Source organism: Nyctereutes procyonoides, unplaced genomic scaffold, assembly GCF_905146905.1.
Source record: "Nyctereutes procyonoides isolate TBG_1078 unplaced genomic scaffold, NYPRO_anot_genome, whole genome shotgun sequence".
Taxonomy (NCBI): Eukaryota; Metazoa; Chordata; class Mammalia; order Carnivora; family Canidae; genus Nyctereutes; species Nyctereutes procyonoides.
In genome coordinates this window covers 66,791,056-66,803,987 of record NW_026575052.1, presented here as the reverse complement: position 1 = coordinate 66,803,987, position 12,932 = coordinate 66,791,056, and the positions used below count along the sequence as shown (strand labels likewise).

Sequence of the window (12,932 nt, the reverse complement as noted above, 5' to 3'; positions counted from 1 at the left end):
GAAAAATACTATATTGGTTTTATAAGGATTGACTCAGAATCTGACACCCAGTAACAGAAGGTCATACAAATCATAACATCAACACTAGACTTTATTACATTTATTTGTAATTTATTTTGCTTATGGCTTATCATCTTACAAGAAGAAAAACATTATTGACATAGAAGAAGTTGCAGCCAATTTGATCCCAAGAGGCATCTATCTGCTTCAAACATTCCTTATTGGCAAAACAATATTGTTTGAAAATTTACCAGAATTAATTCAGAATTTACTAATTCCTAAAAAAAGATATGAATTCCATCAGGGTGCTGGGCTCTACTATCAAAATCTCAATTGAGGACAACCTGACATTTATATTCTAAAACAAAAGTGCATCATAAAATTAATAAGTTAATGAACTAAAAGACATACACCCTTCCTCTAAGATAAAAAGACTTAATTTACAAGCCACTATCGACACTTTCAACAAAAGCAACAAAATGAAGCCATATAAATTTATTTGTGAAGGATTTTGAGACTCAACTTATATTTTAATATTTTGTTCATATATAGCCAGCAGCAAGAGAGAAAGCCAACCTAGGGTCAATCCAAAGTTCTGCAGGAGAAACATCAACCAGGGTCGCCGTGTTTGAACATGAGTCATTTCAGGAAGCTAAAAAAAGAATAAAAAACCAGAATAAGATCCAGATATATTCACTGCTGGGAAAAGTTTGGTGGGAAAACATGAGAGGCTCTGTTATTCAGAACTTAATAACCTTTCAAATTCCCCAAACAGTTACAAAATGCTTAATACCTACTCTTGACCAAAATTTAAAAATGTAAGATAAATTAAGTCATTCGGCTGTGGTTAGAAGGATCCTAGGGGTTGCCAGAAGTCTTAAAATGACATAGTGATCAGCTGAAAGCAAACCCAGAACTTTTTACTTCTGTGTTCAGAAAGCACTTAAATGTGAAATAGATAACAGATTGAAAGTATTATTTTTGAGTGTTCTGCTAGGTTTATGAAGCCGTTAAATGCAGTGGTTGGTACAAAGTACACATTTGTCTCCTTTCAAAGAGATCACAAGGTCTTCCTGACCTTTAGAATCATAAAGACATCATGCCCTAAGACTGTACGTGACTCTCAGAGAGGCAAGTGGCTGCTGTATCGTTAGTGGAATGACTTCAACACCATGTAGAGGAGAATGTTCTTGTGGGTATCTTGGGGAAGCACCTCAACGTGTCCTTTTTTTCTTTGTATTTTTTTTTAATTGAAGTAGAGTTGACACACATTGTTCCATTAGCTTTGAGTGTACAACATAGTGAATTAATATCTCTATACCTTAGGCTATGCTCACAAGTGTAGCTACCGTCTGTCAACTTACAAGGCTATAATACCATTGACCATGTTCCCTATGCTGTATCTTTCATCCCCATGATGTTTTCATCTCACGTTCCTTTGAATCCCTCATCCTGAGGAGATGAGAGTGAGTGTATCTCTTGTACGACATGGTCATTTCCATTGGAAATCTGGCTTAAGTCAACATGGAGGAAAGACTTAATCTGACAATGACATTATTGACATTTTGGGTCAGATCATTCTTTGTTCTATGTTATGGGGGCTCTCCTGTGTGTTAGAGGATCCCTGACTTCTACCGGATGGATGTCAGCTGTACCTGACCCCAGCTGTAACAACCAAAAATGTATCTAGATGTTGTCATATGTCCCCTGAGGGGGGGCAAAAAAAATCACTTCTGTTTGAGAACTACTGGATTATTTACAGAAAAAAAATATAAAATATGCAAGGGCTTTAGGTACATGGCAAAAAAGGTTGATGTATTCTTTTGCTCGGTTGACATTTTTTTTTAATGTCTGTACAAGAGTATTCTGAGTGCTCTCTTTGGGTATTTCTCCCTTTTAACTAGATAAACTGACAGAATTAAGATTAGGATGATTATGACCTGCTCTCACACCCTAACATGGATGAGTTGAACAAAAGGCAAAGTAAGATCCAAAAATGCTGTCCTGGGTGGATGACCTTAAACAAAATATGTGTCCTTTTGGTGTTTTTCTGCCATATTTAAACATGAGGTTAACCATGCTTCTTTAGAGTAACCCTGTATGGTTCATCATCTATTATACATTTAAATGGCATTTTGAAAATCCATATACTGTTCCCAAAAAGCTGGCAATTAATTGATGGTACTCTTGAGGGATTAACAAGATACAGGCATTAAAATTACCCAATACATCTGATTCTCAACAGTCTATAAGCAATTTCCAAGAGTTGACTTCAAAGACAGACGATGTAGGTGGCCAGTTTCCTTCTGTCTCAATAATTTGTATATCAGACCATCTGTGAGACACAATTATGCCATTTTATGTCAAAGGCTCAAACTTTGATTAACCTTAATTCCAAATACACTAAGACATTGCATTGTTCCCTCACCTTCTTGTTTTTCAAGCAAGGTAATTAATATTCATCGGAAGATATGGATGACTTAACAGCTTACCTTATGTCTACTGTGTCTAGTGCCACCTGGCTATTCATCTCTGATGAAGTGGAAGTAATTTCTAAAAAGATTTTTTGGGGCAAGTACTCACAAAATATGAATAACTGACTGAACCATCATGATGGTTTTCAGTGAATTGTTGAGAAAAACAGACAAGATATAAAGCATGGTGGTGGAAATGGTTCTAGTTCAACAGATAGAACTTGAAATATATTTTCAAACCATCAATGTCTTAACCTACACATTAGAAAGCTCATTTTCTAATTCCATCTTTGCCTTGAACTTCTACTGAGAATCTTCAGTTGGAAAGAAGTAGGTCTTAATTAGGTAGATTTAATAGCCTCAACATGAAACTGCAGAGATTAAATTAGTGTCTTGGGATGTCGTTCATAATCCCAATTAGCTTCTGTCCCAACTAAATCAAAATACCACAATTTTTAAAACAATTGTTTGACCTATTGTTTTTTTCACCGGCCTAAATTTATAGAGCATCTGTTGGTTTGTAGTGTGCAACACATGGTAGCATTAAATAAATGTGTTTATAAGGGCTTCTAGGCTATGTCAGTGGACCCACTCCCAGGAAGAACACCAAGAATTCTATATTCTGAGTATGTGGATGGCATTATCCACAGGAAAACATCATGAGTATTTTACAACTCTAGGAGCCACCATTCACATGAACTCAATGTTTTCTGGGAAATTTTGCAACAAGATTCCAGCTTTTTACTTTTTGGGGGGCATTTTTTTTTGCTTTTTACTTTTTAATCAAAGAACTGGCTCTACAATATCTTGCCATCCATGTAGGTGTGCCTTCCAGCAGCTCATCTTTCCCTTGAGGTCTTCCAGGATGCTGGGGCTGATAGTCTTATGCAGCACTTACTTTCATTTACATCTGTCTTACCATGTGCTTTCTTATATTGTCCCATTTACTCCTCATAATCCTGCAGGAGAGAAAACTATTAACTCCTTTTAGTTTTGAGGAAATAATGGCTCAAGGAGGATAATGACTTACTCAAAGTCATATAGATGTGATGTCAGAACTAGGACAAGAAGTCAGCTCATCTCATTACTGTAGAGGACTGTAGGAGTGCAGACAATATTGGCTCTATCTTTGGCCCTCCATCATGTTCATGTTTGCTCAGTGACCTCCTTTGGGGCTACATGTTCCAGGCCCCTTGGAGATTAATACATACCTTAGAAATGCCCACCCAGGCTGGGATTTGGGGAAGGCTTGTTTTGGTCTCCCCTGAATCTGTTAGAGATAACATAGTTATTCCTCCTTCCTGATGCACAGGTGATGCCCAAGATCTAATTAAAGATTAGCTGTTAATTAGGGGCAGGAAAGTCCTTTGAGGTATGTGTGACAATGCCCTTCTGTGTGTCCCCTCACTCTATATAATCTGTGCCCTAAGGTCTGGATATTGCAGAGAATAGCTATGCGGCTGCTGTGGATCATTGCCTGCCCAATCCCCCCACCCCTACCCTCTGTCAGTAAATTACCCTGTATAAGATTCTATGTAAACTAAATGGAATGGCCTCTTCATTTTCTATTCTCCAAGTGCCTTCTCAGTTAGTGTCCCTCTTCCACCTTCTTCTTTTTTTTTTTTCAAGATTTTATAGATTTATTTGAGAGAGAGCGAACTCAAGCAGGGCCAGCAGCAGAGGGAGAGGGAGAAGCAGACTCCCCACTGACCAGGGAGCCCAACTCAGGCTCCATCTCAGGATCATGACCCAAGCCAAAGACAGATACTTAACCAACTAAGCCACCCAGATGCCCCTCTCCCCTACCTTCTAACAAGGACATTCAAAGACCTGTAAAGACCAGCATTCTACCTGAAACTCATCTCTATTATGACCAATTCCTTTCTACCTAATTAGAAAAAAGTGGAAATATCAATGCTAAAAATGTACAACTAAACATAAAAGTCATTGCATGTGATAAAAACATAGAGAAAATATATTGTGCAACATATAGATATCATACTGCTTTTGTTATAACAGATATGTTATTAGGTTCTGTTTTCAAGGCAGACCACATGTACTTGAAAAAAGCTACTGAAAAAAGACTACTTTGTAAGCCTATAGAAATAGACAGAGAAAATCAACATTTCAGAAAAAGTTTAAGGAGATTCTCATTGTGATATGGATCATCTTATTCTGGATTGTCTATATGAACTTTTCATGTCTGCACATAAATGAGATTGGTAAGAAAGTCCAGCTAAGCTTGCTTTTGAGACAATACTTGGTTCTTTTTTGGATAATTATGGATGAATATGTAAATTGTAATATTTCTTGGATATACACCAAAATGCCAAATACCAGAGAGTCTTACAAAAAGTCTTTCTAAAAGATCCATATATAAAATGCCAAATCTCAACAACGTCTGCCACATTTCACTTACTTATGTATTTTTTTTTATCATTGCAGTCAGTAAATTTTGAAGGAAAATAAAGATCCATAGAGTTTATTTCCAAGGGTATGTATTTTGTTTTTTCTTTAAAAAAAATTCTGACATCAGTTTTAGTGCTCCCCATTTTCCCTGGATTTCAAGAGAGGGCAATTAAATTCTTTTGTTGAGCAGTTTTACAGATCTTAACTTTCTTTTATCCTAAGACTAGAGGGGCTGAAATGTTGGATAGAGCATGTGAATAATGAAGAAAAAGGTCAGGAAAAAAGAGAAGAAATGTTAGCAAAATACCTTTGCCCAGAGATAGAGCTAAGATATATTTTTTTAGATTTCTACCAGAAACTTGGAAACCTTGAGGTGGAAAGTAACTTACTTTTTTAGCAAGTTCCCCAACTCAAATCAGCAGATGCCAAAACATGATAGTAATTTTCTGGTGAAGAAGAAAGAAAGAAGAAAGAAAAAAGAAGAAAGAAAGAAAGAAAGAAAGAAAGAAAGAAAGAAAGAAAGAAGAAAGAAAGAGAGAGAGAGAGAAAGAGAGAGAGAGAGAAAGAAAGAAAGAAAGGCACAATGACCACGACAAAGGGGGAGGGAGGAGGAGGAGAAGGATGAGGGGAAGGGAGGGGAGGGGGAAGAGGGTGAGGAGAGAGGGATAAGGAGGAGAAGAAAAAGAAGAAGAAAAATCTTTACTTAAAAGATAGCCCTTTATCATGCCATTGTTTTGTTTTGTTTTCAAATTTAAATCAGACACAGCAGAGAAATTCCCTGAGATGCACCAAGCCTACACAGTACCTGACTTGTCTGCACATAATGACCCCTATAATTCTAACTACCTGAGATGTAGATATGATGACCAACGGCTCATTAGAATTTTTGAACATTTTAGAAAGTGATATTAAGTAAATGATACACTTGAGTCAGTGCTTATAGCTATATACATAGTCAAGCTAAAGTTTTAAAAGGAATACTCACAGAGAATGTTAGAATCCACCAGGCAAGAAACTGGATAAATTCTAAAGGCATGTGCTATGTAGTAATTATGTACTAGGAAAAACTAATCACAAAGGAGGGTGATCTATAAAACATTCTCTGAAACTAAGATCTTTGGTCTCTCTTTACAATTCTAAGCTCAGTCTTGCCATGCAAAGCCTTCTCTGTCTACTTCCACCCTTAATCTGAAACTGGTTTATGGTTGGTGTTAAAGATCTCTCACTAGATATTTCAACATTTACTTTCAGTATGAATCATAAATGTACATAGTGAAAAAGAAAGTTCAGCATCCAGTGTTTCAAAAAAAGCACTAAAAAAATCAAAGTCCTTTCATTATGAAAAATTTACAATTTAAATATAAATATTCAACATTCACTTACTGAAGACATTCAGTGATGTTTCTTTTGAAGGTAAGATTGTAATTCAAATATTTTTCCTCTCTCAGGAATGCTCAGGAATAGTTTTTGGCATTGTCCACTTTCAAGGGAGATGATTTGCTTCTCCATTCATGAAGCTCCCTTGATAACTGACATACCACCCTCTTTTCAGAAAGTCCCTAAAATCCATAGTGCATACTGAATTAGGTATACATTTGCATTTGCTAAGAGGAGCCACTCTTGTTCCTAAGAAATATGATGAGAGAGAAAACCTCAAAAACTTATTTTATAGGCTGTCCTAATAAGGCTTAATCTCTCTTGGGGCACATATTCCATGGACTGCTCTTACTGTCACATTTGTGAAGAGTTTAATTGTGTCTTTGCAGAAGACCAACATCTGAGAACAAAATGGAAATTTGTTAGTCAAAGTCATGATTTGGTTCCCAAATCTGCAATTTCCTGTTTGCATACGCAAACAATATACTTAAAAATTTAACATCAAAGACCTCTGGTTTCTGGTATGTCATACAAGATTATAAGTCACCAATTCATTCAACACGTAAAAAGATGAAGAAACTGAAAAATCAACAGCTCTTTCAGATATAACAGAAAAGTGAGGTCAAATGGCTGGCCCAAACATTGGAGAGAAACACAAGTGTATACAGAGAATCACAACTTACCTGAGCAAAAACCTACAAGCAGAAATTTGTGTGGCAGGGTAGAGAAGCAAACTGTAATTGACAAATTATTAGAGGCTTAGTGTAGACAAGCCTAAAAGTTAAAAACTCTAGGGGGATCCAGTCTTAAGTCTTAATTTCCACTTTTGTGGATTTTTCTGCCAAGAGCTCTACTAAATTTTCACAGTGAATATTGGGGGGTGGGGGAATCCTCTCATGCTTTTATCAGGAGGGAGATAAAGGAACCATTTTGAGATGCCAGAGGATTTTGATCTTAACAAGGAGTTCCCTTATAAAAGCTATGTTATCAGAGCCTACACTGCTGGGGTTTTATCAGAGTTTATACCTAGGGAAGGGAAATAGTCAATTTCACCCTCCTCTAGCCATTCTCATCCACCTAAAGGGGGAGGAGACAAGAAGCTCATCATCTGGGAGCACTGGCTCACCAAAAGACCAAGACCTAATCAAAGGACTATAGAATGCTACTGTTCTCTCCATACCTTACTATTACATTACTAAAGGACTATTTACTGCAGTTCCTTTTACCCCCTACATCATGTCATCCTTTCAACAAAAATAACATGAATTACTAGAAGGCAAAAAACACAGTTTGAAGAGACTGAACACCCATCAGAACCAGAGTGAGATACAGAAGGAAAATGGGCATTATCAAACCAGGAATTAAAAAACAAAACAAAACAAAAACTATGATTGATATGGTAAGGAATTAATGGGAAAATAGACAACATAAGCAATCAAAGGTGGGTTATAAAAACATAGAGATAGGAATTCTAATAAATAAGAAATGTTAGAGATCAAAAACACTGCAAGAGAAATGAAGAATGATGGGCTCATTATTAGATTGGATGTGGCTGAGAAAAAAACTCTGAGTTTGAAGATATGACAGTAGAAACTTGCAAAACTGAGAAGCAGAGAGAAAAAAAAGACTAAAAAACCCAACAACCCAAAATACAATATCCAAACCAGGAGGGAAAAGGTGTAATGTAGGTGTAATGGTGTAATGAAATACCAGAAAAAGAAGAGAGAGGAAAAAATATTACCTTATTACCTGAAGCAATATTAGAAGCAATAATGACTCTGAATTTCCCCCCAAATTAATGTCAGGTACCAGATCACAGATGCAAGAAGCTCAGGGAATAGCAAGCAGGATAAATGCCAACAACATAAAACAAAAACACAAAACTCTACACATAGGCATATCATTCTCAAACTTTAAAAAAACAAAGGTAAGAAAAAACCTTGAAAGAAGCCAGATTAAACAAACAAAAAAACAAAACCAAAAAAAAAATTTTACCTTTAGAGAAGCAAGGGTAAGAATTATATCTGAATTCTCTGGAACTATGCAAGCAAAAATAGAGTGAGGTTAAATGCTTAAAGTGTTGAGAGATAAAGCTACCAACTTAGAATTCTGTACCCCCACACTTAACCTTCAAGAATGAAAGGAAAATAAGACTTTCTCAGACAAAAAATTGAGGAAATTTGTTGCCAGAAAAAAAAATGTTAAATGAAGTTCTTTGGAGAGAGGAAAATAACAAAAGCAGAAGCTTGGATCTACATAAAGAAAGGAAGAGCACTGGGGCACCTGGGTGGCTCAATGGTTGAGTCTCTCTGACTTTGTTTGGCTCAGGTCATGATCTTGGCATCCTGAGATTGAGTACCGCATTGGGATCTCTGCTGCAGGAGCCCTCTCCCTCTCTTTATGTATCTGCTATTCTCTCTGCCTCTTTCATGAATAAATAAAATCTTTAAAAAAAGGTAGAAAGAGCATCAGAAAGTAAATAAGTGAAAGTAAAATAAAAGCTTTTATTTTTCTTATTTTTAATTGATCAGAGATAATGGCTTATTTAAAACAATAATAGCAAAAATGTACTTGATTATGTATGCGTGTGTGTGTATTTTTATGTATGATTATATAATAGTGAAATGATTGACAGCAATGATGCAAAGAATGGGAAGGATGGACTAGGAATAATTTCTTTCTTTTTTTTAAGATTTATTTATTTATTTATTTATTTATTTATTTATTTATTTATTTATGATAGACATAGAGAAAGAGAGAGAGGCAGAGACACAGGAGGAAGGAGAAGCAGGCTCCATGCCAGGAGCCAGATGCGGGACTCGATCCCGGGACTCCAGGATCGCGCCCTGGGCCAAAGGCAGGCACTAAACCGCTGAGCCACCCAGGGATCCCCAGAATAATTTCTTATTATAAGGTATTTCTATTATCCATGAAGCAGTGTTATTTGAAAGCAGAATTGGATTAGTTGTAAATGTATATTAAAAACTCTAGAGGAACCACTTAAAATACTAAAAAAAAAGTAAAATTAATAAGCTAGTAAATGTGTCAAAATGGAATTATATAAAATGCTCAATTAAAATCACATGGAAGAAAAAATGTGGAAGACAAAAGTAGCAACAAAGAACAACAGGCAACGATTAGAAAACAGTAACAAATATGGGAGATATTAATCTAATTATAATAACAATTACTCTAAATGTCAATGGACTAAATACACAGAAAAAAAGCAAGGATTTTTCAGAAACGATAAAAAAATAAGACCCAACTATATGCTGTCTACAAGTCCACTTTAAACATAAGGATGCATATAGATTAAAAGTACAGAGAAGGAAATATATCATGCTAACATTAACCAAAAGAAAGCAATAACTTTATTAATTTCAAACAGAACAGAATTCAGAGCATGGAATGGTATCAAGTAAAAAGGTGGCATTAGATGAAAATAAAAGATTCAATGCTCAAAAAAGACATAACAATCTTTAATGTGTGTGCACTTAACAACAGAGTGTTAAAATATGTGAAGCAAAAATTGGTAGAACAGAAAAGAGAAAGAGATGTTTCCACTATTCTAACTGGAGACTTTAACACTCCTCTACCATAAATGGACAGATCCAGCCGGGAAAAAATCAGTAAGATCACAGTTTAATCAAAGAGCACCATCAATCAACTAGATATAATTGACATCTATAAACTATTTCATTCAACAACAGGAGAATATACATTCTTTGCAAGCTCACATGGAACATTCACCAACATAGACCACATTCTTTGCCATAAAACACACCTTAATAAATTTAGAAAATTAGGAATCATACAATGTCTACTTTAAGATAATAATGGAATTAAACTAGAAATCAATGACAGGAAGGTAGCTGAATAATCTCCAAATACATGGAGATTAAACAACACAATTTTAAATTATACAAAGATCAATGAAGGAATCTTAAGAAAAATTTTAAAGTATTTGAACTAAAAGAAAATAAAAATAAAAATTATCAGAATTTGTGGACTCAGTGAAAGCAGTGAGTAAAGGGAAACTACAGCATTGCATGCATGTATTAGAAAAGAAAGAAAGATCTAAAATCAATCATCTAAATTTCCAACTTAGGAAACTAGAGGAACAACAAATTAAATCCAAGGTAAGGAGAAGAAAATAAATAATAAACAGTAGAGCAGACATCAATCAGACTGAAAACAGGAAATCAATAAAGAAAATCAACCAAACCAAACATTGATTCTATGAAAAGATCAATAAAATCAATAAGCCTCTATCCAGGCTAAGAAAAGGACAGAAAACACAAATTACTAATATCAGAAATGAAAATGATATCATTACAAATACCAAAGACAATAAAACATAATAAAGCAATGCTATGAATAACTCTCTATCCACAAATTTGATAATCTAGATGAAACCCATCAATTCTTTTAAAAACTGCCAAAGTCACACAAGAAGAAATATGCGATGTGGGAATCCCTGGGTGGCTCAGCAGTTTAGCGCCTGCCTTTGGCCCACAGTGTGATCCTGGAGACCCAGGACTGAGTCACACATTGGGCTTCCTGCATGGAGCTTGCTTCTCTCTCTCTCTGCCTCTCTCTCTGTGTCTTTCATGAATAAATAAGTAAAATATTTTTTAAAATGCAATATGAATATGCCTCTATCTATTTAAGAAAATGAATCAAGAATTAATAATCCTCCAAAAGGTTATTCATCATTGAATTCAACCAAACGTTCAAGGAAGAAATCATACTGATTCTCTACAATTTTTAAGAAGATAGAAGCAGAGGGAATACTTCCTAACTCATTCTATGAGGCCAGCAGTGTCTTAATACTGAAACTAAAGCCATTACAAGAAAACTATAAAGCAATATCTCTTACGAACAGAACTAGAAAACTCCTCAACAAAATATCGGTAAATTGAATCCAGCAATATATAGAAAGAATTATAAACCACAATCAGGTGGGATTTATCCAATTATACAAGGCTGGTCCATTTAACAATCAATGAATATGATCTACATTACAACATCAACCAACAGGCTAAAGAAGATATCCATAGATGCATAAAAAGCATTGGCAAAATTCAACACCCACTTGTCATAAAATCTTCTAGCAAACTAAGAATAGAGAAAAATTTTCTCAAATTCATAATGAACATCTGTAACAAAAAAACCTGCAGGTAACATCATGCCCAATGGTGAGAAACTAGAAAATTTACTAAGATCAGGTAAAGGCAAGGATGTCCCCTCCCACCACTGCTTTTCTTTCTTTTTTTTTTAAATTTATTTTTATTTATTTATGATAGACATAGAGAGAGAGAGAGGCAGAGACACAGGCAGAGGAGAGGGAGAAGCAGGCTCCATGCTGGGAGCCTGACGCGGCACTTGATCCCAGGACTCCAGGATCGCACCCTGGGCCAAAAGCAGGCGCGAAACCGCTGAGCCACCCAGGGATCCCCCACCACTGCTTTTCAACATCAAACTCAAAGTCTTAGGGAGTGCAATAAGAGAATAAAAGGAAATAAAAAGAATGCAAAAAAGATTTTGTATGTATAAAATGCAAAAAATTAAAAAAATCCTCCTAGAACTAATAAGTACTTACAGCAAGGTTGCAAGATACAACATTAATATACAAAAGTCAATTCCTACATCTGAGGAATTAACAAGTGGAATTTGAATGAAAAACACAGTACCATTTATATTAGCACCAAAAATGAAATATTTAGGTATAAATCTCAAAAATATGTACAAGATCTATCTGAGGAAAAGTATAAAATTCTAATATAAGATATCAAGAAAAAAAACAAAATAAATCTAGAGATATTCCATGTCCATGGGTAGGAAAACACAATATTGTCAAGATGTCAGTTTCTTTATAGATTCAACACAATCCCATTCAAAATCTCAGCAAGCTATTTCATGGATATTGACAAACTGATTCCAGAATTTATATGGTGAGGCAAGAGACCCAGAATGGCCTCCATAATATTGAAGGAGCAGAATGAAGTTGGAGAGTTGATACTATAAATCTTTAAGATTTATTATAAATCTATCACAAGGGCAGCCCAGATGGCTCAGCACTTTAGTGCCGCCTTCAGCCCAGGGCCTGATCCTAGAGACCCGGGATCAGTCCCATGTCGGGCTCCCTGCATGGAGCCTGCTTCTCCCTCTGCCTGTGTCTCTGCCTCTCTCTCTCTCTCTCTCTCAAATAAATAAAATCTTTTAAAAAATAAATAAATATATTACAACAATGTGGAACTGGGGAAGAATAAAAAAACAGTTTAATGGAACAGAATAAAGAGGCCAGAAGTAGAACCACCTAAATATAGTCAACTGTTCTTTGACAGAGGAGAAAAATTATAAGATGGAACAAATATTGTCTTTTCAGTAAATGGAGTTGGAACTATCAGCCATCCAAAAAACCCCAAAACCAACCAACCAACCAAACAACAACAAAAACACCCTGTAATGAGTCTATACACAGAACTTTTATCCTTCACAAAAATTAAGTCAAGATGAATCATAGGTCTAAATGGAAAACACAAAACTATGAAACTCCTAGAAGGCAACAAAGGAGAAAACCTAGATGATCTTGGGTATAGTGATGCCTTTTTGGATACAATTCCAGAGACATGATTCATGAAAGACATAAATGATAAGCTGAATTTCATT

General features: G+C 35.5%; 1 protein-coding gene across 3 annotated transcripts in view; it reads right to left on the bottom strand.

Moving 5' to 3' along the window:
- Window positions 1-301: 301 nt before the first annotated feature.
- The window catches only part of SLC39A12 (solute carrier family 39 member 12), a 69,661-nt gene continuing 57,030 nt past the window's right edge, over window positions 302-12,932 (bottom strand). For all 3 annotated transcript variants that reach the window (XM_055332543.1, XM_055332544.1, XM_055332545.1), the window contains one exon: window positions 302-652. In XM_055332543.1, coding sequence (XP_055188518.1) covers window positions 524-652 — 129 coding nt within the window. In that variant the 3' untranslated portion in view covers window positions 302-523. The remainder of the gene's footprint in view (window positions 653-12,932) is intronic.